Here is a 26,134-nt window from a genome sequence, read left to right on the forward strand (position 1 = left end):
GACATGTCCCACCTAGTGGAGTTGGTTTTGAGTGATTAGCGCCTTGCTGCTGGACAAGTTGGCCTGGAGAGGATGTTGCTGTTGGACCCCCTGTTGTGCCACCGCATTTGGAAGAACTTGCTACGATATGGCTGGTGGTGCTTCTCCAGTGCTTTGAGGTGCCTACTGCCAGCTATCCAAGTCTCTGAAGCATATAGGAGAGCATGGATTACTGCTGCTCAGTAAATTTATTGTCTCAATTTCAGGTTTGAGATCCTGGTCTTCAAAGACTGTCTTGCTCAGTCAACATAAGATTGAGTTAGCACATTGGGAGAGATGAATGAATTTTGTCATCTATTCCTGCCTTTGTCAAGAGGAGGCTCCCAAGATAGTACATATTTCCCAGGATTTCATCATTTGTCTTAATTGACGAAAGGGGATATTTTGCTGTGGTGGCTGTTTGGAAGAGCATTTTCTGGGTGTTTAAAGAAAGGCCCATTTTCTCGTGAAGTTGTCAATGGCCTGGAGCTCTGCTTCTGAGAGAGTTTGCACACAATTAAGCGCCATCTGCATACTGAAGCTCTAAGACAGAAATTGGAGTGGTTTTGGATTTAAGGCAGCTTAGGTCAAATTATTTCCTGCCTGTTCTACAGATTATCTCCACACCAAAATTGATAATTTGCTGGAGGTGAAGTGCAGTATTGCAGCAAGAAAATAGAGAGAGTTGGAGCAATGACAGAGTCTTGTTTGATTCCACTGTGATAGGGTTTCTGATAGTTCAATTAGTTAGGATCATGGCTTGCATGTCATGGAGTAGGTGGAGGACGATGAATTTCTGAGGGCTGGCAAATTAGAGGAAGATTAATTGACTACTAACAATCAATCTGTATACAGAATACACAAATTACATATTGCTAAAAGATAATAAGTTAAGATGGTTAAAAATACTTGAATGTCACCTACTCTCTCAGGCTAAATTATGAATTAAATGGATTCCAAATATGATAAGAATTTCAAAAGTTTAAAACAGTGATGGGCAACCTAGACTAGTGATTGTGCAGCATGAGTGGCCCTCCGTCATCTCAGTGGGCCTCAAGATTGAAATCAGGCTTGTTCACTAACTATGACCCTTGAATAAGATTGAATTCATTTAATACACGCTGAATATTTTATAACAAGTTATGGAAAATACTTAAATCATTCATATATTAATAGAACTGTCATCAACTTCAAGTGATAAAGTCAAAATAAATATTTGCACTTTGGATGCACTGGGAGAGCATGGCCTTCACAGCCAATGTGTGCAATCAGCATGCACCTCACTTCACGGTCACTTGCTTTATGTGGGGATCACTTCAGTTATACCGGCAGGAAAAAAGTTAATCGGATGGAAACCAGCGAATGTGGCACCTCTGTGCTTGGGCAACAAAATGTCTCGTGGGCTGCACTCAGAATTCTGATGGGCCACATATGGCCCCCGGACCGCAGGGTGCCCACCACTGGTTTAAAATATAGGTTCTATTTTGGGGTCCAGTATGTTGGAGGAAACTGTATCATCAAACTTACCTCTAATAGGAACACGTGCGTAGGAGCAGTCCCAATCTATTTTGGCTTTTAGGCTTCTATCAATCAGATGGAAAATAATTGAATAAACCACATAAGGATTGGAATAGTCACGAAAATTAGAAAAATAACAACTGATTTGGATTTTATTGGAGATCTATATTGGTTGTTGCAATTTCTTAGAACATTCCACAGTTTAATAGGTAGCAAGTATTTTTCTAGGTTAAAATATTCAAAACTTTGAATAATTAGGACAAGTAATTTTTACTTGACTATTCTTCACTTTTCAGTCACACAATCTCAACAATGGTATTCGTGGGGACCTCCGAATATGCAATGTAGACTTTGTGCTTCATGCTGGACATACTGGAAGAAGTATGGTGGTCTGAAGATGCCTACTCGAACAGAGGCAGAAAAAATGTCACCCACGCACGATATTTCGGTAACAACAAGCGGAAAGATCTGAATTTTCCAAATTGTGGCTACTTGTGATTAGCTACTGAGACTGAAGAGTTCAAGTATGATTGATGGACCAGCTTATGTTGGTTTTCATTCTGCCAGAAATAATGTCTGTCGTTAACGTGTGGCAGTGGGAAATATTTTATTTATGCTCAGCAAACTCCATTACCTCCCATTGTTCCGAATTGATGTGTGACCTTAATACGATTTCAAATTAATGCTGATTTTGCTCTCCAATTTGGTTATGTGAAACCATTTTAGCATTTTGATTGATATTCTTTCTTATCATTTCTATCTTAATAGAGAAAGGATGCTTTATCTTATATCACGATGGTGCAAGAACCCATTACAGCATTGTCTTGTCGTCTTTTAAAATATTACTACAAAGCCCACAATGCATGACAGAGTAAAGTTAACGTCAGGCTTCAAGATGTAGAGCTTAATCAGATGGTTGTAAACATTTTAGATGGATTGGAATGTTACAGGTGGCAAGTTTTATACTTCTCTGAAAATGCCATTACCATTATTTTGCATGTGTGCAATGTAGGTTTGTCTCCGGTTTATCCCATGATATATTGAAGTGTAAATTGGTCAGGTTAATCAGGCTTGAATCTGGAGTAAAGTAAAGTAAAACGCCATAATAAAGAAGGAGTTTGAGTGCGTTAGTAATGGAGGAACTGATGTTCAATGTCATTGTCAATCCCCCCCCAAATGGTGTGTGTACGGCTTGTGTTTCTTCTCTCTTTCTTTTCTCTCTCTCTCTCTCTCTCTCTCTCTTCCCCCCCCCCCCCCCCCCCCCCGTGTGCCCCCCCCCCCCCCCCCCCCCGTGTGCATTCAGAAATTGAGGAATTTGACTTTCCAAATTTGACTTACAAATGCTGTTTGTAGTAGTGATTCTTGTTTTGCAATTTGCAATGCATTTACTGACTAACTAGATGCTCTTTTTCTCCACATTTTAAAAAGGAGCCGCACATAAGAGGTGCCTTTCGTCATGGTCAACCTGGGCATGGTGTGCCAATACACATCGATAGTCCGAAGTCTACTTTGAAGACACGTCAGTCTTTCTTCCTGCAGACAACACATCTTACAAAACTTGCCAGGCATGTCTGTAGAGATATTCTGCGGCTGAAACAAGCAGCAAGGAGGCCATTTGTTCCAATTAACTGTGCTGCCATTAAGGCAGAATGTAAGAACTTTTTAAATTCCTAGCTTTGACTTTCATGCTTTCAACCATTCCCTGACCTATTGTTTGCAATAAATGATACTTATGAATTACTACATTATTTATTTGTGTGGATTTTTTTTTTTTGAATTTGCTCAAAAGTCTTCTGTAGTTGTGTGTGTTATTATGTGAACAACTTCAAGGAAGACTGTCTGCTTCAAAAAATTAAGGCAGAGTAATGACTCAGGAAATCTATTTTTAAATAGCTAAAAGGATTTGGATTAGTGACGGAATTCATTTTTAAGATTCAAAAAAGCTGCCTTATGCTAAATACAATCTGTACCACTGAGAAATGGTTTTGTTTTAAAGCAACATAAAATAATGGGTCACATGTTCTTGGGAGTAATTGATTCTGTAAATACTTTGTTTAAAGGCCATGATAAATTGTCAAAATCTGATTGAATATACACAATCATTACTTATCAGTAATGCTGGTAGTAATTCAGTAGCCATATGCTTACAAAAAAAAGTATAAATTATTAAACTATATGCGGGCAGCATGGTAGCATAGTGGTTAGCACAATGACTTCACAGTACCAGGGTCCCAGGTTCAATTCCTGGGTTGGGACACTGTGCGGAGTCTGCACCTTTTCCCCGTGTCTGCGTGGGTTTCCTCCGGGTGCTCCGATTTCATCCCACAAGTCCCAGAAGATGTGCTATTAGGTAATTTGGACATTCTGAATTCTCCCCCTGTGTACCTGAACAGGCGCCGAAATATGGCGACATGGGGCTTTTCACAGGAACTTCATTGCAGTGTTAATGTAAGCATACTTGTGACAATAAAGATTATTATATACTGATCTACAAAAATCTAGATTTTGCCAAATAGTGCAGCATAATTTTCTTAAAAGTTTTGATTGATGAGAGCAATTTTGAATTAAGAACAAGATGCATTAATTAACTGAATGGGTTGCAAAACGGACATTTTTGCAGACCTTCTTTCTTTAGGTTGATTTATATTGTGCTTCACATCTGCTGCTTTAGCTGCAATCAAGCAATTTGACTTCACAAAGCTAAAGACGACAAATATCAAAGAAATGAGATGAGTTAAAAGACTGGCCCTTATCCAGTTGTAAGCAGGAAATATTTATTTTAAACATGACAACAATAGCTTTGCTCTTGGATTGTCTTTTCCACAAATATGATTTGATGATTCGGAATATTATGCAAATAATATTCAGCTTATTTTTCAGATGGAAATTATTATTGAAGCTTTAAATACAAGAACCCACCACAATAGTTTTCTAAAAAATGTTTCCAACTTCCGTACTAAACTGAATACCTGTCCCTTTAATGTTGCAAGGCATATACAGGTGACATAAATGTGATGACTTCTTTAAGTAGAAAATGATTAGCACCTTTTGCAGCTGCACTTTATTTGATTTCTCATCATTTGTGCCTTTGTAAATCATGTGATTCCTTTAAAATGGTGCATGCAGCTTCTAATTTTACATAATCACAAGCCATCTTCATAAGTGTTCCATATTCTGTAACAGCCTCTGATTGACAGTATACTGCTCTTGCAATGTAGAGATTGCTTGATTAGCAATTTATCAAATGTGGAAAGAGCTGGAAGTGAGACTTGCAAGTAATTATTTTGAACAAGCTGACATTTTGTAATATCACAACTGAATGCCAATTAATTCAATAATACATTGATGTCTGTGGGATGCTTTTCATATTGTGGGAAAGCTCAACATAAATTTCCCGAATTTGTTGAACTGTGGAGGAACTCTTAAGCTTCACTGAAAACGTTGTGCTAATGTGAGTAAATGAATGGTTTAATTAAGCTTAGAAAGTACAAAATGTCAGCAGTTTTTTTTAATATGAAGGTAATAACGGTGTGACATCAGCATGGTACATTGCCAGTTTATTTAGATGAGTAAAAATGTTGTGTGAAAACAGCTTACTTTTAGCAAAATTACTTATGATCAGACCTTTTTTGTCAGTTATGTTAGAAAGTGGGCGCGATCCACCGGCCGTGTTGCGCTCTCGCTCGAGCACAGTGCGGCCATTGGATGCCGGGAGAGGCCTCCCACTCATTTCCCAGCAGCCTTCAGGCCTTGCTGGATATACCCAAGTCCCGTGAGGCATCAGAGTCAGAAGCACGCCATAAAGGGGCGGGACCAAACCGTGAAACTGACTTTGTCGAATTTACCCAGGATCTACCGGCCTCCCCAGCAAGCCACAGCCAGGTGGCGTTCAGCACTGGTCCAAACAAATGTGGACCAGGCGCAATGGCACCTGAGGGCAATCTCCCAGGCTATCAAGAGACCCCTGGGTGGTCAGGGACAGTGCAGGGTGGCTCCCTGGCCCTTCCACTTGACACCTTGACACTGCCCAGCTGGCACCTTGGCAATGTCACTCTGGGACTGCCAAGATGCCGGGGCTACACTGCTGGCAGGAGCACTGCCAGATTGGCAATGCAAGGGTGCCCGAGTGCCAGGCTGGCACTATCAAGGCTCAGGGACCGAGGATGTGTGTGCATGGGGTGTAAGTTGGGGTGTGACGGGTAGGGGTCATGGAGGGGGGGGTGGGAAGAGCCTATATGGGGGTCTGAAGAGGGGGGATCCCCATAGAGGGGTGTCCTCACTTTGGGGGGGGGGTGGGGGGGATGACATTGCCCATGTGTGGGGGACCCACAAGCTTGCGTAGAGTTCGGCACACCCTTTCAAAATGGCGACCTGATCTCGGAGTTCAGCCAGCCAGTGCTGAAATGAAGTGTGGGCTAAACAGGTGAGAAACTCCCCAATGCCCAAAAAAGTGATTACGTGTCATTGGATGGTGGTAGGGAACTTGCCAACAGAGCAGGCAGGAAATTCTCTGAAAAACCCGCCACAAATGAACTTGGAAATGTTTCCATTGAACCGCACCCAGTATTTCAATATCCCAATATCTGGAAGAGAAGCAGGGAGAGCAAGTAAATAGAGCGGTTCCATTTCTCACTCCATTCCTACCAATTCCCTATTTTAATAGAGCTGGTTTTGCAGGTGCATGAGGAGAATCTACATAAAATCTGTCAGGCCTCCAATGACGTCTCCTGAGCAGGACTGCTATCTGCATTTGCTATTTTTTTCCCCAAGAGTTAAAATCGACCAACAAAACACAAAATGCTGGAAGCACTCAGCAGGTCTGGGAAATGTGACGAGAGAAATAGAGTTAATATTCCAGGAGTGTCACCTTTCATCTGAACTGAGAAAAGTTAGACATGTCTTAGACTTTGAATAAACTTTGGAAAGGGGAAGGGTGGGAAGAGGAAAAAAGGAAAGATCTATGATTGGCCGGACACTTGTCATCTGAATGAACGATAAAGAAACAAAGAAAAAAACAAGGAAAATAACTAGTAAAAAAACAAAATGGTGGTTGAGGTTATTGTCTAAAATTGTGGAACTTAATGTTGAGACCAGCAGGCTGTAAAGTGTACAGTCAAAGATGAAGTGCTGTTCCTTGAACTTAGTTGGTTAATTGGACCACCTCAACATGCCATGGGCATGGAGTTCAAAATGGGAACAAGGTAAATAATTAAACTGACAGACAACTGGAAGCTCAGGGTCATGCTTGCGGACTTGAACAGAGGTGTTCTGCAAAGGGATTACCTATTCTGTGTTTGGTGTCTCCTGTGTAGAGGCGATCGCACTGAATACAGAATACTAAAAAGAAATACAATTAATTTGCTTACAAAAACAGAAAATGCTGGATAAACTCTGGAGAGACAAACACAATTAATGTTTTGACTCCATATGACCAATTACGTTTTCTTACTTAGAAGACGTGTTTTGGACCTCGGACAATGAGAAGGGAGAATATAAGAGGGCAGGTCTTGCATCTTCTGCACTGGCATGGAGATGTGCTGTTGGAATGGGGGTCGGGGGGGGGGGGGGTGGTGTTCATAGAATCATAGAATTTACAGTGCAGAAGGAGGCCATTCGGCCCATCGAGTCTGCACCGACCCTTGGAAAGAGCACCCTACCCAACCCCATACCTCTACCCAAGTCATTACCAACACCCTAGTCCATACCTCCACCCTAGTCCATACCTCCACGCTTCCACCCTATCCCCGTAACCCCACCTAACCATGTTTGGATACTAAGAGCAATTTAGCATAGCCAATCCACCTAACCCGCACATCTTTGGACTGGGAGGAAACCGGAGCACTCGGAGGAAACCCACGCAAACACTGGGAGAATGTGCAGACTCCACACAGACAGTGATCCAAGCTGGGAATTGAACCTGGGACCCTGGAGCTGTGAAGCAAGTGTGTTGTCGGGGGTCACTGAGAAGTGGACAGGGTATTGAGGATGGAATGGTCACTTGACTGGTGAAAGGGGGGGGGGGGAGATTGGTGGTAGCATCACTCTGAAGCTGGCGGAAATGATGGAGGATGTTTGGTTGAATATTGAAGCTGGTGGGGTGGACGGTGAAGCCAAAGGGAATCCTGTCATTGTTATGGGATGGAGGGGTGAGACAAAATGTGCATGAAATAAAACATGGTTGAAGACCCTGTCAATCATGTTTGGAGGGCATTGGGTTGCGGCGATGACCAGCTAAACCGCACGTTTCGGCGGCTCCAGCTCAAACGGACCTTCGGGCTCTTTTAAGAGCCCCAACGGGGAATTTTTTCGGGACGAAACCCGGTGTGGGGTGAGACAGCAGGGAGTGTGTGTCGTCCCCGTCCCCCCCCCCCCCCCCCCCCCCCCCCCCCCCCCCCCCCGGCAACGAAAAAGAAAAATATCGGCGGTGGCGACCAGATCGCGAAGAATTCTCGAGGACAGGGGCAGAAGGAAAAAGGAGCAAGATGGCGGCGGAGGGAGCCCAGGCGACATGGGGGCCGGACCAAGATGAATTTTTGAGACGGTGTGTGGAGCTGCTTAAGAAGGAGGTGCTGGCCCGTATGCTACAAGCAATTGAGGGGCTTAAGGAGACACAAAAGACCCAGGAGATGGAGCTCCGCGTGGTGGAGCAGAAGGTGACGGACAACGAGGACGAGATCCTGGGCCTGGCGGTCAAAATGCAGACGCACGAGGCGCTCCACAAAAAGTGCATTGAAAGGATTGAAGTCCTAGAAAACAGATCACGGAGAAAGAACCTTCGGATCCTGGGTTTCCCTGAGGGAGTGGAAGGAGCGGACGGCGGGGCTTACGTGAGCACGATGCTACGCTCGCTAATGGGAGCTGAGGCCACCTCGGGGCCCCTTGGAAGTGGAAGGGGCCCATCGGGTCCCTGCGAGGAGACCAAAGGCGGGAGAACCACCTAGGGCGACGAGAGAGAGGTGGTTCTGAGATGGGCCAAAAAGGTACGGAGTAGTAGATGGGAGAATGCGGTGGTACGGGTGTACCAGGATTGGAGTGCGGAGGTGGCGAGAAGGAGGGCGAGTTTTAATCGAGCCAAGGAGGTGCTACACAAGAAGAAGGTGAAGTTCGGGATGTTGCAGCCGGCGCGACTGTGGGTCACGCACCAGGAGAGGCATCACTACTTCGAAACGGCGGAAGAAGCATGGACCTTCATTAAAAACGAGAAACTGGATCAGAACTGAGGGACTGATGTTGGAGGGGAAACGACAATGCTGATGTATATAGAGATGTAAATTGGGGAGGGGGGAACACTGAGAAATGTGGGCGCCGGTGGGGGGGAGAAGAGACATAGGTGGGGGATGGGAGTGGGGCGGCAGAGGGAGCTGCGCCACGAGGGGCGGGACGGCTCTAGAGAACACGGGGCTTATTCTTGTTCCCGTGCCAGAAAGATGATGGCGGGAAGATAGGCGCAAGGTAGATGGGAGTTCCCCACACGGGGGGGTCAAGGAGAGAGCGGGAGAAGCCGGGGTCAGTTGAAGTCAGCTGACTTTCGGAAGCAATATGGGGGGAGTAATCATGCTAGATGGGGATCTAGCGGAGGGGGAGGGGGGAAGGTTAACTGGGTTGCTGCTGCAGCGATCGAAGAGGAACTGGTAAAAGAAAAGGTGGTCGGGGCGGGAATGCGCCGCCTGGGGAACGGGTGGGTGCGCGGAACCTGGACGTGGGACTGGCCTAGAGAGGGTGATGGCTAGTCGACAGGGGAGGGGGGCAGGCAGCCCCCCAGTTCGGCTGCTCATGTGGAACGTGAGAGGCCTAAATGGGCCGATTAAAAGGGCCCGAGTGTTCGCGCACTTGAAAGGACTGAGGGCAGACGTGGCCATGCTTCAGGAGACGCACCTGAAGGTGGCGGACCAAGTTAGGTTAAGGAAAGGATGGGTGGGACAAGTGTTCCACTCAGGGCTGGATGCAAAGAACAGAGGGGTGGCCATACTGGTGGGGAAACGGGTGTCATTCGAAGCTAGGAACATTGTAGCAGACAGCGGAGGCAGATATGTGATGGTGAGTGGCAGACTGCAGGGAATGGAGGTTGTGTTGGTTAACGTATATGCCCCGAATTGGGTTGATGCGGGATTTATGAAGCGGATGCTGGGACGTATCCCGGACCTGGAGGTAGGAAACCTGATAATGGGGGGGGGGACTTCAACACCGTGTTGGACCCAGGGTTAGATAGATCTAGATCTAGGACCGGAAGAAGGCCGGCAGCGGCCAAGGTGCTTAGGGGGTTTATGGACCAAATGGGGGGAGTGGATCCGTGGCGATTTGTTAGGCCGATGGCCAAAGAGTTCTCCTTCTTCCATGTTCACAAGGTGTACTCCCGGATAGATTTCTTTGTTTTGGGAAGGTCACTGATCTCGAGGGTGGAAGGAACTGAGTACTCAGCCATAGCTGTTTCAGATCATGCCCCACACTGGGTGGACCTGGAACTAGGAGAGGAGAGAGAGCAGCGTTCACTCTGGCGACTGGATGTGGGATTACTGGCGGATGAGGGAGTCTGCGGAAGGGTGCGGGGATGTATCGAAAGGTACCTGGAGGCCAATGACGACGGGGAGGTCCAAGTGGGAGTAGTATGGGAAGCACTAAAGGCGGTGGTCAGAGGAGAACTGATCTCCATCAGGGCCCACAAGGGGAAAATAGAGGCCAAGGAAAGGGAAAGACTACTGGGGGAGATTTTGAGGGTAGATAAAAAATATGCGGAGGCCCCGGATGAAGGACTATACAGGGAGAGGCAACGACTCCAGACGGAGTTCGACCTGTTGACCACAAGGAGGGCGGAGGCACAGTGGAGGAAGGCACAGGGGATGGAGATATGAATATGGGGAAAAGGCGAGTCGCCTGTTGGCCCATCAGCTGTGAAAGAGGACAGCGGCGAGGGAGATAGGGGGAATTAGGGATGAAATGGGAGCTACGGTGCGGAGAGCAGGGAAGATAAACGAGGTGTTTAAGACCTTTTACGAGAGACTATATAGGTCCCAACCCCCGGAGGGAAAAGAGGAGATGCGGCAGTTTTTGGACCAATTAACGTTCCCGAGGGTGGAGGAGCAGGAGGTGGAAGGCCTGGGGGCGCCGATTGGGGTGGACGAAGTTACCAAGGGGCTGGGGAACATGCAGGCAGGGAAGGCCCCGGGGACCAGATGGGTTCCCGGTAGAATTCTATAGAAAATATGTGGACTTGTTGGCCCCGCTGCTGGTAAGGACCTTTAACGAGGCCAGAGAAGGGGGGACCCTACCCCCGACAATGTCGGAGGCGACGATATCACTAATCTTGAAGCGGGATAAAGATCCGCTGCAGTGCGGGTCCTATAGGCCTATCTCACTGCTAAATGTGGACGCCAAGTTGCTAGCAAAGGTGCTGGCAACGAGGATAGAGGATTGTGTCCCGGGGGTGGTGCATGAAGACCAGACAGGGTTCGTAAAGGGGAGACAACTAAATGTCAACTTGCGACGGCTATTAGGGGTGATATTGATGCTCCCAGCAGAGGGGGAGGCAGAGATAGTGGCGGCAATGGATGCAGAGAAGGCATTTGATAGGGTGGAGTGGGAGTATCTATGGGAGGTGCTGAGGAGGTTCGGGTTCGGGGACGGGTTTGTCAGCTGGGTTAAACTCCTCGATGGGGCCCCAACGGCAAGTGTGGTCACAGGTCGGCAAAGGTCGGAGTATTTTCGACTACACAGGGGAACAAGACAGGGATGCCCGTTGTCCCCATTACTGTTCGCGCTGGCAATTGAACCACTGGCCATAGCGCTGAGAGACTCCAGAAAATGGAGAGGGGTGATTAGAGGGGGAGAGGAACACCGAGTGTCACTCTAGGCGGATGACCTACTGCTGTATGTGACGGACCCAGTGGGGGGGATGACAGAGGTCATGCAGATATTGAGGGAGTTTGGAGATTTCTCGGGATATAGGCTTACATTTGAGAAAGAGTGAGCTTTTTGTGATACACCCTGGGGACCAGAGTAGAGGGATAGATGGCCTACCGCTAAGGAGAGTGGAAAGAAACTTCCGATACCTGGGGATTCAGATAGCCAGGAGCTGGGGAACCTTACACAGACTCAATCTGACACGACTGGTGGAACAAATGGAAGAGGATTTCAAAAGGTGGGACATGCAGCCGCTGTCACTGGCGGGCAGAGTGCAGGCAATTAAGATGATGGTCCTCCCGAGGTTCCTATTTGTGTTCCAATGTCTCCCTATACTGATCACTAAGGCCTTCTTTAAAAAAAATAGATAGGAGCATCACGAGCTTCGTGTGGGCAGGAAAGGATGTAGGTGGGATGAGACTGAACGATGGGAGAAAATATAGAGTTGAGCTGTGGGGGGAAAAAAACAGTTCAGTAGGGCAGGAGCATGTTGAAATGATGGATGGGTTCTTGCGGACGCGATTGGGGGGTGGGGGGATCTCACCAGACCCCTATATTGCCTCTGAAGGTGCTTGCGCTTGACAGGCCAGTGGAAGGCTTTCTGTGCTCAGCAGCACTAACAGGGAAGTAGTGGTGGGTGTTGGTACTACACCACCCAGGCCTTGGATTGGGGAGTGACCCAGGCACGGGTGAGTGATGGGGGTGGGGGTGGCCGTGCGAAAAGTCTCCCCCCACCTGCTGCTGGGTTAATACCAGTAATGGTGAGAAGGGGTGTTAATTTTTCACTTACGAGGCTCAACCAGCGGTGTGACGGGAAGGCCCTCCTCCAGCCTTCCTGCCGCAGTCAAGCTATTGTCTCCAGGATTATCACTGATCTGATTTCACCTGGATATCTTCCCTCCACAGTTTGCAATCTCTTAGTACCCCAACCCCATTTAGCTCACTTCTACCACATTCCTAAAATCCACAAACACCAAGGGATGGAGTCTTGTGCCCTCCCCATGGTGTGTTTGGTGGTGAAAGGCATTTAATCAGCTCGCCACAGGGAGAGCACAAGATTCCACCCCCATTGCAGTCCTGTTTGTAGATTTTGGGAAGAAGGGCTATATGGGAGAACTATGAGGTTGAAGGCAGCTGTGGATGATCTGAGGAAATGAAGTCAGTGACAGTTCTGAAAACAATAGCTTGATGTTCGATGGTGGGGTTGTGCAGAAGGAGGTGGGAGGAAATAACAGTGGGCCCTTTGGCCTCTGCCAGATAGAGGTCAGTAAGCCAAATAACAAAGGTACCACCCTTGCCAGCAGGTTTGGCGATGATGTTAAGGCTGGACCCGTGAGAACAGCATGCTGCAAGTTTAGGGGGAGGTAGGTTAGAGTCTGAGGGGGACAGAATTGAGAGGCTTGATGTCAGGTCAGCAGTTCTCAATGAAATGATCAAGAGAGGGTAAGAGACCAGATGGAAGGTTCCAAGTAGATACGATCTTCACTGGAAGTAAGCTGAATGTGTTCTGCTTGCAGCAGTAACATCTTCAAATCTAACTTGGTCATTGACCTCATATTTCCAGTACTCATTCCAAATAATTCAAGGTTATTTTAAGTAGCAGTGATTTGTTTTCATTCTATTCTTTCCAACATATAAATCAAGGGTGCTTTTCTTGCTGAGCAATGTCCAAACTACATTCTCATTATATGTTATATGACAGAGAGAGACACCCTGAAAGTAAATATAGCAATACTTTATTTGTTTGGGATGTGAGGAAGGATGTGTGAGGACTTGGATCAGAATAACCCTTGGACTATTCTTAATTAGGATTTGTTTTTTTTTAAATCCTATAATGCAGGGGCTGGTTTAGCACAGGGCTAAAGAGCTGGCTTTTAAAGCAGACCAAGGCAGGCCAGCAGCACTGTTCAATTCCCATACCCAGCCTCCCCGAACAGGCGCTGGAATGTGGCGACTAGGGGCTTTTCACAGGAACTTCATTTGAAGCCTACTTGTGACAAGCGATTTTCATTTTTTTTCAAAGGTTATGGTTTAGGATTTATTGAGTAACTAATGCTCCATGAACTGATTTTTATTTAAAGATACAGCAATTTGTTTTGTTTAGGAGGTTAAGTCCTCTGATTTGGCATAAATGTACGTGTTAAGTTGCACACAACTGTTAAGCTATTTGTTTAAAATTGTGATGGTTTTGCTGTTGAACAATTGTTCTTGGCCTTCCACAAAACCTGTACAGCTACCATGTGTGATGTGAAATGTTTTCGCATTTCTTGATGATATTGCAGCTCAGAGTATGAGGCATGTGGGGAAGAGGTTTCGGAACAAGTGATATTGAAATAATTAATTCAAGTTTGAATTCAAAACATTTCAAAACTTGAGTTTCAAAATAAGGGGGGGTGGGATTCTCCATAGCCTGTGCCAAAATGGTGATTAGCGAGGGTGGAGAATGGATTCCAACACCAGAATCGGCGCTGGTTTGGTGCAGGTCTGCCATGCTCCGCCCCCTCCAAATCGGCATCATCGTGACACGTGACGCACGCCGTTTCAACGGTGTTGGGTCATCGGCCAGCCCACCCGCGATGCACCGGCCACAATGGACCGCATGCCTGACCGCGCAGGCCACGTGTGTACCCGAGCGTGCGGGAACCCGGCGTGCTGGCTGCAGACTGTGCCAGCGCTGCCACACTCGGCTGGGATCCACGCCGCTGGCTGGGGGGGCTTCTGCTAAGGCTGGTTGGGGATGGCCAGGGGGTGCGCTGTGGGATCGTGGGTGGCGGTTTAGGTTTATGCATGGCCGGTGCCATGTTGTACGGCACATGTGGTGCAGATCGTCAGTCGTGCGCATGTGCGGCCCGAGACCTGGCCATTTCCGGTGCGGTCAGCGGGCGTTTCAGTTGGCGCCTGTGTTAGCCCCTCATCGGTACCAGAATCGGTGAGGGTTTCGCACCGATTTTCCGGTCGTGGAAATCCACACATGCTCCGCTGGCGTCAGCACTGAGACTCTCAAACGGAAAATCCACCCCGCGGTCTCCCATTTAAGTCAGAGATCAGGAAGAATTCTCTCTCTGAGCATATTTAATATTTGCAGCTCTCTGCTCCAAAGAGCAGTGAAGGTTGGATAATTGAATATATTTATGGCTGAGTTAGGCAGAATATTTCATCAACAAAGGTGTCCAGGGTTATGGGACAAGCAGGAAAGTAGAGTTAAGGCTACAATCTGACCAGCCATGATCTTGGTGAATGGTGAGGCAGGCTCAAGATGCCAAATAACCTTCTCGTCCTGTTTCTTATATTCTGGAAGTTCTAAGAAAAGCATTGGTGGGAAAGGCAAAATTGAACTATTGTCTTTCATCGTGTGAGTCTCCCGTTTTTCTCCCCCCGCACGTTTTGTTCACTCGTTTAATGGCAGAAGTTATATTTTAAGCTGCTCTTACCCTCCTCTAGTTCTACAATTTGTGGCAAATGGTGCCTACATGCAGGCAACCAAGTGTTCACTTGGATTGTATGAATTGACTGTGGCTTCGGGAGGTAGTGCTAGTATCCTGGGTATAACATGACAATTCCAGAAAATTGGCTGCTACTTCTGCAGTTGCTGAATCACAGTTGTGTAATATTTAAGTCGAACTCTATTCTAAAATAATACCATTGTAGTAATTGTCCAGAGATTTCTGGGTTACAAGAGGATTTTTGTAACTTTGGATAGGTCACAGAGTCTCAACGAATATGTGCAGATTGTGTGTTTTGGCCTGTCTTGAATAATTAGGCAAAGATTGAATTAAGAATTTTTTTAGACATTATAATGGCAGAATATTAATATTCAATTATAGTTTTATCCTGGGTAATTAATGTTTTAGCCATATTGTACAATTTTAGCTATAACATATATATAATATATAGCTTTGAGAGGCTATATCTGAAGAAATTTTAATTTTATAGTATTGTTATATCATGTTTCTGTTACATTGAATATTAAATATATTTAACTGGAAAAGTAATTTTGGAATAAACTTTGGAGTACTTTCATTAATTTAAAAGATAATTATATATGTCCAAATCCTCCGGTCTGCAGATCATTGGAGACCAGGAGCTGGATACATAGAAGATAGGAGCAGGAGGAGGGCTTTTGGCCCTTCAAGCGTGCTCCGCCGTTTATCACGATCATGGCTGATCATCCAACTCAATAGCCTAATTCTGCTTTCTCCCCATAGCCTTTGATCCCATTCTCCTCAAGTGCTATATCTAGCCGCCTCTTGAATATATTCAATGTTTTAGCATCAACTACTTCCTGTGGTAATGAATTCCACAGGCTCACCACTCTTCTGGGTGAAGAAATGTCTCCTCATATCTGTCCGAAATGGGTTACTCTGAATCCTCAGACTGTGACCACTGGTTCTGGACATACCCATCATTGGGAATATCTTCCCTGCATCTACCCTGTCTAGTCCTGTTAGAATTTTATAAGTCTCTATTAGATCCCCCCTCATTCTTCTGAACTCCAGCGAGAACAATCCAAACCTAGTCAATCTATCCTCAGATGACAGTCCCGCCATCCCTGGAATCAGTCTGGTAAACCTTCGCTGCACTCCCTCGAGAGCAAGAACATCCTTCCTCAAAAAAGGAGACCCAAAACTGCACACAATATTCTAGGTGTGGCCTCACCAAGGCCCTGTATAATTGCAGCAACATTTCCCTGCTTCTGTGCTCGAAACCTCTCTCAATGAAGGCCAACATACCATTAGCCTTTTTTATTGCCTGCTGCCCCTGCATGCTTGCCTTCAGCGACTGGTGCACAATGACCCCAGGTCCCGCTGCACATTCCCCTCCCAATTTACAACCATTCAGGTTGTAAAAACTGCTCTTTTTGCTTCCAAAGTGAATAACCCCCCACTTATGCAAATTATACTGCATCTGACATTGATTTGCCCACTCACCCAACCTGTCCAGATTATGTTGTAGGATCCCTGCATCCTCATCATAGTTCACACTCCCACCCAACTTGGTATCATCTCCAAACTTTGAGATGTTACATTTTGTTCCCTCATCCAAATCATTAATATATATTGTGAATAGCTGGAGTCCCAGCACCGATCCCTGCGGCACCCCACTCATTACTGCCTGCCAATTTGAAAAGAACCCATTAGTCCCTACTCTTTGTTTCTTCTGTGCCAACCAGTTTTCTATCCACCTCAATACACTTCCCCCAATCCCATGCGCTTTAATTTTGCACAATAATCTCTTATGCGGGACTTTGTCAAACACCTTCTGACAGTCCAAATATACCATCCCAAATATACGGCCCAAATATACGGCCAGTGAATCCCACCCCAGGTGTGCAACTGAAAATACGCGTTGGTCCTGACACGCAGATGTGACGCGCAGATCTATGTGAGAATTGCCCAGGAAGTTTAAATCTCCGATGGGCAATTCCCCATGCTGCCTGGGACCTTGAATGGAAGTCTCAAACTCTGACTTAGATCCGATCGACTTACCTGGGTAGTTACCCAGAAAATGTTAGACAGATAATACCTAGGTAATTCCAGAAGTGACCCAACGCGATCACCCACTATCCACCTCACCCCCAATTACCTACCTCACCAACCTACCTCCAACCCACTTACTATGTCACTCATCCATTCACCCACTCAGCTAGTCACCCATTCACTAACATTCAAAGTGGACCTTTAAACTTGCCACATTGCAACTAGTGCTGTAAAATGGGGGAGGGTGTCCTGTTTTTCCCAACTCTGCGCTGACGGAGCATCCTGATGGATCCTACATGTACATTTCTGTGAAAACTGGGTTTGGAAGACCCTGGTAGAAATGCAGGAAGAATTTACAAGCTGCGATCTGACAATCATTGCCACTCCTCGAAGATTCAGGCCATACCTGGAATATTTGAAAGATTTACAAAATCCATTCAGTGTCTCACATTGTTGGTATTCTGCAATTACATTCTTATTCCAAACATGTATAAATATTTGCATGCCCTTTTGAAGTGTAGTCATTGTAGTAACATAGAGAAACAGAGCAGCCACTTTGTACAAAATGGGGGGGGGGGGTGTTTTTGCCCCAATTTTGGCAGGGCACGGGATGGCGGAGGGGGCAGAGAATTGAGCCCCCCCCCGCCAATGACGTAATTGGGATCCCGACTTTAAAAGTTGGGAATCCCATCTACATCTAATTTACAATGCAGATCTGGCATTTACATTATTGTCCCCCCACATTGGACTCCCCATTTATGCTGCCGGGACAGGTTTCCCGGGGGTGGCGGGTGCTGTTTCCATGGGATCATTGTTTCATCTATTTTAAAGTTTTAATATGCTGGCGGATGTGATGTTGTGGGACCCGCCTCCTGTTTTTTTTAATGTAAGTGTGGTTAAAAAAAGACGGAAGGGGTGGCACGTGGCGCAGTGGTTAGCACTGGGACTGCGGCGCTGAGGACCAGGGTTCGAATCCCAGCCCTGGGACACTGTTCGGGTGGAGTTTGCACATTCTCCCTGTGTCTGCGTGGTTTCACCCCCACAACCCAAAGATGTGCTGGTTAGGTGGATTGACCATGCTAAATTGCCGCTTAATTGGAAAAGAAAAAAAATTGGGTACTCTTAAGACGAAAAAAGCCGGCAGTGCAGTTGGCGGGCTGCACCCCCCTTTTCCCGTCCCAGCTGACACCACCTTAAAATTAGAAAATTCTGCCCAAGATCCTAGATGCAGCAAAGGCATAAATAACCAGATATTTGTCAATAAAACAAATTGTATTTAAATAATTTATTCAATTTTATACAACGCCTGTGATATTTCACAGGGGCATTGGAACACTAGATACGGCACCAAGTCACATAACGAGATATTAGGGCGGATGACCAAGCGCTTTGGAGGACATCGGAGGTTGATGGTTTGCTTTGGGAAGAAAAGCTACGGTTATATAAAGTGCAGCTGTAGCCAGCTGGACACTTTTGGGAGGCATTGATGGAAGCTGGTGCAGTCAACAATGTCAAGGGTTGCAGTCAAGACAAGAAGAATGAGAAGGGACAGTTTATCATTGTCACAATCACATGGGATGTCATCTGTGACTGATAAAAGGCCATTTCATTTTTTAAATTATAAATTTAGAGTACCCAATTATTTTCCAATTAAGGGGCAATTTAGCGTGGCCAAACTACCTACCCTGCACATCTTTGGGCTGTGTGAGTGAGACCCATGCAGACCTGGGAGAATGTGCAAACTCCACACAGACAGTAACCCGGGACTGGGATCGAAACCGGGTCCTCAGCGCTGTGAGGCAGCAATGCTAACCACTGCCACCCAAAATGCCATTTCAATAGCGTGGCAAGATTTAGTTGACTGGCACACTGGGGAAAAGTCCTATCTCCAGGTCTTAAAAACATTTGTCAGACGTTTTGCATTAACCTCAAGAGCGAAAATATGGCTGTATTTAAATGTAATCCGAAAGGAAGTTTAAAAAAAAAAATTAAGTGTACCCAATTATTTTTTTCCAATTAAAGGCAATTTAGTGTGGCCAATCCACCTAACCTGCACATCTTTGGGTTGTGGGGGTGAGACCCACGCAGACACGGGGAGAATGTGCAAACTCCACACGGACAGGGACTCGGGACCGGGATTGAACGCGGGTCCTCAGCATCATGAGTCAGCGGTGCTAACCGCTGCACTGCCGCATTGATCCGAAAGGAAGTTATCTATCAAATGCCAAATCCAGAAGAATATTTGATTGTAAATATCCCAGGAATATGTGCAATTTTATGAAAACCATGTAGTTGAATAGAGCAATAGGTTTGTATTTGAAGGGACTTTTTCAACTAAATTAGTAAACAATGGACCCCCATCTAAATCATAATACCATATAGTTCCCACAATTAGTGCTGCCTCACACTGCAACCATGACGGTGCTATGTAGGATGCTCACAAACTGTCCTCTAGGCAGCTGAGGCAGAAAAGTTCAAGATACCACACATTGAAATAGGCAGACAGGGCACAACAAATATAAATCAAGAACAAGGTTCGAGAGTTTACAGGCACGGTAACCATGGAGTACTCTGTAACATGTCTGGCTTTGAGGAATATGACATCCTGGAGAAATTTATTTTCTGCCATATTTGCTTTGTGTAAATGTAGTACTTAAACACTTAAAATTAAACGTCTCTTGAACAAGGTGCTGCCCACCACCAGCTATGGTAACAGTGGCACAGTGGTTAGTTCTGCTGCCTCACAGCACCAAGGACCTGGGTTCAATTCTACCCTTGGGTCACTGTGTGGAGTTTGTACTCTCTCCCCATGTATGCGTTTCCTCCCACATTTCAAAGATGTACAGGTTAGATGGATTGGCCATGCTAAATTGTCCCATAGTACCCCGGTTAGGTGGTGTTATAGGGATATGGGGATAGGGTGGGGGTGTGGGCCTAGGTAGGGTGCTCTTTCAGAGAGTTTGTGCAGACTTGATGGGCTGAATGGCCTCCCTCGGCACTGTAGGAGTCTGTCTATGTAACTGCAAGTTTACCTGTTGATCTTTTTTTTTTTAACGTATTTTTATTGGCATTTTTCCATATTTTACAGAATAACAATTTAACATATAGTGCACTGATATTTGCACATTGTGAGATTTCTTACTTGCAAATTTTACATGCCTTCTCTTCATCCGCCCTCCTCGCCCCGTTGGTAGTCTAGTTCTTTCCTGGCACCAACTTTCGCCCTGTGTGTCGTGTTACCGTGTTCCGCTCCTGTCTTCTGCAGTTCCTGTTGTTGTCTTTGTGGGTTGACGGGGGGGGGGGGGGGGCGCTTCATGCCCCTCCCCTCTCCCTTTTTCCCCCCCATGTCTCTCTGCGACTCCCCTAGGTTCCCAACTTGTCTCCCCTCCCCCCTCTGCTCCTCTTGATTATGTGTGTTCTTATCTGTTCTCCTCCGTTCCCGCCCCCCCCCCCCTCACTTCCTAGTCACCATTGGCTTCGAACAGGTCTTGGAACAGGCTGATGAAAAGCCCCCACGCTTTGTGGATGCCCTCGTCCGACCCTCGGATGGTGTACCTGTTGGTCCTTGTGCTTCTCTCCGTGCATGCTCCCTTCTGAGAGAGCCAGTGCACTCTGTACTGCACATGTATTGATAATGGTATAGTGTAGGTTAGATGGCTTTTGTTTCGGTGCAACATCGTGGGCCGAAGGGCCTGTACTGCGCTGTATTGTTCTATGTTCTATGCGGCAGCCGGACTGGCCCGTCTTTCATCTTGCACCAAGCCTGCTGTTAGTCTCCATTTTATGTGCTTCCTCTTGACCATGGTACTGTTGCCCCTCTCCTTGTCCACCTGAAAGGCCCAGCTCTGTTTAGTTTGCAATTCCACAATATTTCCCGGCCACTCTGGAAAGTCTTTATTTATCCCAGTTTGAGAGCCACTGGAAAAAAGGAGCAGCTTGCCTCGGGGCTGGTTTAGCACAGTGGGCTAAACAGCTGGCTTGTAAGGCAGAACAAGGCCAGCAGCGCGGGGTCAATTCCCGTACCGGCCTCCCCGAACAGGTGCCAGAATGTGGCAACTAGGGGCTTTTCACAGTAACTTCATTAAAGCCTACTTGTGACAATAAGCGATTATTATTATTAATTTACAGGAAATGTGTTCTTAAACCTTATTAAGCTCCAAAATGTTTTATCCTGTAAATGCAAGCTAATGACAGCCCAGTGGACTGCAAGCAGGTCATCTGGGATCTTTGTGAATAGCCCTTAACAGATGAGATTTACGGATTGAGGGGGAGGAGAGAAAGTTAAAGTGGGTGAATTAAATATCAAATCGAGCAGGAAAGAGAGATTGGCTCGAAAAGATGGTGACAGGAAAGGTCAAACAAAAATCTAAATTTGAAATTTTCAAATCTGCAACAACAATTAACTGCACAAAAAGATTATTTTCCACTTTCTGGGACATAGAGGTCAATAGACAGTCATTAACAGTTATCAAGTTGTTTAAAAGGTGCTTAATGCTTTTAATTGCTAATCTTTCTGTGGTGAGTTAATTAAGTTAATGTGCAATGCTTTTCCCAAGAAACTTGTGAGGAGGTTAAGGGTGTAATGGTATGTTTGTGAAGCTAAAGGCAGAGCAGTGTAGGTTGTGACGATTTGCAATTCACAATTCTCTTTTCCATTCTATAATTTACTGGCTGCCTTTCACAATAACAGTTTCATTGTTATTTTTCAGGAAAGGTTTTGTCAACTCTTTTATGTGGCTGTACTGAGGCGGAGCAATTTTACCGTAACTCAGATTATTTTATTTTACCAGAGATATTTACGCATTGTTGGGATTGGATTCCACTGACACCCCCCTGGTAAGCCATCCAATCAGCCTTACTTACCCATGCTGGCTGACTGTTCTTACTGATGCCTAATTTAACCAGAGGAAATCCCATTCTTTTCCGATACCCACAGCAAGGATCACTGAATAGCAGCCAGAAGCTCCCTTTTAGAACAAAGGAATATTAAGATGAATTGCTGTATCCCTTAACATAATAATAATAATCTTTATTGTTACAAGTAGACTCACATTAACACTGCAATGCAGTTACTGTGAAAATCCCCGAGTCGCCAGATTCCAGCGCCTGTTCGGGTACACAGAGAATTCAGAATGTCCAAATTACCTAATAGCACGTCTTTCGAGACATGTGGAAGGAAACCGGAGCACCCGGAGGAAACCCACGCAGACACGGGGAGAACATGCAGACTCCGCAGACAGTGACCCAAGCCGGGAATCAAACATGGGACCTTGCCACTGTGAAGCCATAGTGTTGACCACTATGCTACTGTGCTGCCCAGACATCACTCTGAATCAATTAGCTCGGCACAAACAGGGATGAAGTCAAACATGACCCTTTCCAAACCTGAACCACGGGGTGTTATCAACTATTGTAGCCTTCTCACTCTTCGCATCAAATAATTATGTACAGAGAGCAAGTGGTTTGGCTGGGCATTGCACAACAAATTCTTCAAATTTCTACATTTATCAATGTCATGTAATTTGCTACTCAGACAGTTTTGCATACAAATCTGAGGCGGTACAAATGCTGGTAATGTGAGCAGTAAATTACTTAACAAATCACTTATCCCACACATATCCACATGCACTGCCGTTGTCAATGGATTTAACATTTCATCACTTGATTGCCTTGTTCAAATGTGCAACGCATAAAAAAAGAACAACAAAAGGAAACATTGTGAAATGTTTGTTCTTGTACAGTGAGGCATTTAATTAACAACAGCCATTTGCATGTAGTGCCTATAACTTGGTAAAACAGCCCAAGGTCTTTCATAGGTGCACTATCTCACAAAATTTGGCACTCCGCAATTAGGGCAGATGGCCAAAAAGCATGGTTTAAGGAATACCTTAAAGGAGATGGAAATGTTTAGGGAAGGGATTTCAGAGCTTTGGGCCTGGGCATTGAAGGCACGGCTGCCAATAGTTGAGTGGTTAAAATCGCAGATGCTGATGGGGCCAGTATTGGAGGGGCACAGATATATTGGAGTTTTTACTGCTGCTTCTGGGTATAATTTATGTATAGTTAGTGTTATGAAAGAGGCAAACAGGCGTTGGAGTGTGGCGACTCGGGGCTTTTCACCGTAACTTCATTGCAGTGTTAATGTGAGCCTACTTGTGACACTAATATAATAAAGATTATAAAACCTCTCAATAATGCCAACATTAATGTGATTAAATGCCTACAGTGCTGCGTGTTTTAACAATCTTAGGTGAATCTTATCATGAACTTACAGGACATTGTAGCAGTTCTGTGGTGGGTACCTTCCGGCCCCACTGTTTTTGTTTGTGAAATGGAAATGATAAGGTTTGGTTTTGTTCCTGCTGATTTGTCTTATAGTAATTGATACGGGGTCCACCAAAGAGAAGTGGCCTACCTAAAGTATAAACTATCTTTGGTTGTGTGATTCCTAATTATCGGTATATAAAAATTGGTTCATTTTGCAGAGGATTTTAGATTAGTCGTACTTTGGAATTAGGTTTTATATCATAGAACATAGAATTTACAGTGCAGAAGGAGGCCACTCGGCCCATCGAGTCTGCACCGGCTCTTGGAAAGAGCACCCTACACAAGATCAACACTTCCACCCTATCCCCACAACCCAGTAACCCCACCCAACACTAAGGGCAATTTATCATGACCAATCCACCTAACCTGCACATCTTTGGACTGTGGGAGGAAACCGGAGCACCCGGAGTAAACCCACGCACACACGGGGAGGATGTGCAGACTCCGCACAGACAGTGACCCAAGCCGGAATCGAACCTGGGACCCTGGAGCTGTGAAGCAATTGTGCTATCCACAATGCTACCGTGCTGCCATATAAATTAGATCAGATTGACATAAAACCTCAAAAGTAGAAAGAAGCATTTTCATTGAGTATATAAGCAGGTTTGTGAAAATTGTTGAAATCTTTATTAATAATTTAAAGCATGCATGAGGAATCAAATAACCGTGGAACAAGAGTTAGTTTTTGTTTTCTTCATTCTTTCATGGGGTGAGGACGTTTCAGGCAAAGCCAGCATTTATTGCCCATCTCCAATTGCCCTTGCCAATTCAGAGGACAGTTAAGATTCAACTATGTGGCTTTGGGTCTGGAGTAAAATGTACGTCAGACCATTTGGGGGAATTTTATGGCCCCATCCACAGGCGGGTGTTTTCGGTCTGCCAAAGGCAATGGACTTGAGCGCCTCGCTGCATTTTTCAGCTCTGCCCCCACGACCGGGCCATAAAATCTTGTCCCCAGTAAAGATGGCAGATTTTCTTCCCTAAGGGCATTAGTGAACCAGATGGGTCTTTACGGCAATCAATGATGGCTTCATGGCTCGCTGTGTTTTCCAGATCTTCAACATTCAATCTAAATTCCACCAATTGGGACCTTTGCTGTTTGTAGTATATATAAATGATTTGGAGGAAAATGTAACTTCTGATTAGTAAGTTTGCAGACGACACAAAGTTTGGTGGAATTGCGATGAGGACTGTCAGAGGATACAGCAGGATTTAGATTGTTTGGAGACTTGGGCGGAGAGATGGCAGATGGAGTTTAATCCGGACAAATGGGAGGTAATGCATTTTGGAAGGTCTAATGCAGGTAGGGAATATACAGTGAACGGTAGAACCCTCGAGTATTGACAGTCAGATCTAGGTGTGCAGGTCCACAGGTCACTGAAAGGGACAACACAGGTGGAGAAGGTAGTCAAGAAGGCATACGGCATGCTTGCCTTCATTGGCCGGGGCACTGAGTATAAGAATTGGCAAGTCATGTTGCAGCTGTATAGAACCTTAGGCCACACTTGGAGTATAGTGTTCAATTCTGGTCGCCACACTACCAGAAGGATGTGGAGGCTTTATAGAGGATGCAGAAGAGATTTACCAGGATGTTGCCTGGTATGCAGGGCATTAGCTATGAGGAGCGGTTGAATAAACTCGGTTTGTTCTCACTGGAATGACGGAGGTTGAGGGGCGACCTGATAGAGGTCTACAAAATTATGAGGGGCATAGACAGAGTGGATAGAGACTTTTTCCCAGGGTAGAGGGGTCAATTACTAGGGGGCATAGGTTTAAGGTGCGAGGGGCAAGGTTTAGAGGAGATGTACGAGGCAAGTTTTTTTTACACAGAGGGTAGTGGGTGCCTGGAACTCGCTGCCAGAGGAGGTGGTGGAAGCTGGGACAATAGTGACATTTAAGGGGCACCTTGACAAATACATGAATAGGATGGGAATAGAGGGATACGGACATCGGAAGGGTGGGGAGTTGTTGCACGCAATAAACACCCTTGTGCACTACCAGCATGACGCCTCTGTCACTTTCTTCCGCAGTGCTGGACAATCTCCGAACCCTTGGCCCATCTCTCCAGACATCACGCCCCCCACCACCCTCCCTCCCCGGGCACACTGCGTGCAGCTGATGGGCACGAGCGAGCACTCAGCAGACAGGCAAGTGTCAGACTATGGCATAGATTGAGGAGCACTGGCGCTCAGCTCTCTGTGGGTTATCATCACCTCCCTGCCTTCGACAGTGACCGCTGATGGTTCCAATACTGTCCCAGCACCCTGGAGTGATGTGACGCAGATCCTGGGAAGGGGGAAAATAGAAGTGCAGGGGTTGGTAAGGTAGCGATGACGGGACGGACCAGGCCACGTCCTAAGTGAATTGGGCAAATATGAGGGCCACTTTGGCCCTCCAGAATTGCCACACCCTCGCCGCTGCCACCTGTCCCGCAGCCTCTGGCTGGTCCTCTGGTTCCTCATCCTCCAGCCCCTGATGGTCCGACGTCTCCTCATCATCCTCCTCTGAGGTGGTCACATGTTCCTCATTATCAACCTCCAGCATGTCGGCCCGCTGCTGTGCGAGAATATGGAAGCCACAGTAGACCACCAGAAAGCGGGCGACCCTCTGGGGCGTGTACTGCAGGGCACCAGCGGAGAGGTCAAGACATTGGAGTCGCACCCTGAGGAATACGATGCACCACTCAATGACAGCCCGGGTGGCTGCATGGGCCTCGTACTGGGTCTCCATTTCGGTCTCCAAGCTCCCTACTGGCGTCATTAGCCAGGTCCTCAACAGGTACCCCTTATCCCCCAAGAGCCAGCTGGCCATCCAAGGGTGGTCCTCGAAGAGGCAGGGGTGTCCGATTGCTCCAGGATGTAGCTGACGTGGACGCTCCCCAGGAAGCGTGCACACAC

At 46.2% G+C, this 26,134-nt stretch overlaps 1 protein-coding gene across 11 annotated transcripts in view; it reads left to right on the top strand.

Annotated features, from left to right (window-relative positions):
- mta3 (metastasis associated 1 family, member 3) overlaps positions 1-26,134 on the top strand; it is a 435,625-nt gene that overhangs the window by 292,852 nt on the left and 116,639 nt on the right. For 10 of the 11 annotated variants that reach the window (XM_072510300.1, XM_072510268.1, XM_072510293.1 and 7 more), the window contains 2 exons: positions 1,833-1,984; positions 2,965-3,187. In XM_072510300.1, the coding sequence (XP_072366401.1) occupies positions 1,833-1,984; positions 2,965-3,187 (375 nt within the window). Of the gene's footprint in view, positions 1-1,832; positions 1,985-2,964; positions 3,285-26,134 lie in introns of those variants that run through there. The other variant, XM_072510343.1, reaches the window with a different exon arrangement.

Source organism: Scyliorhinus torazame, chromosome 1 (assembly GCF_047496885.1).
Source record: "Scyliorhinus torazame isolate Kashiwa2021f chromosome 1, sScyTor2.1, whole genome shotgun sequence".
Classification (NCBI taxonomy): Eukaryota; Metazoa; Chordata; class Chondrichthyes; order Carcharhiniformes; family Scyliorhinidae; genus Scyliorhinus; species Scyliorhinus torazame.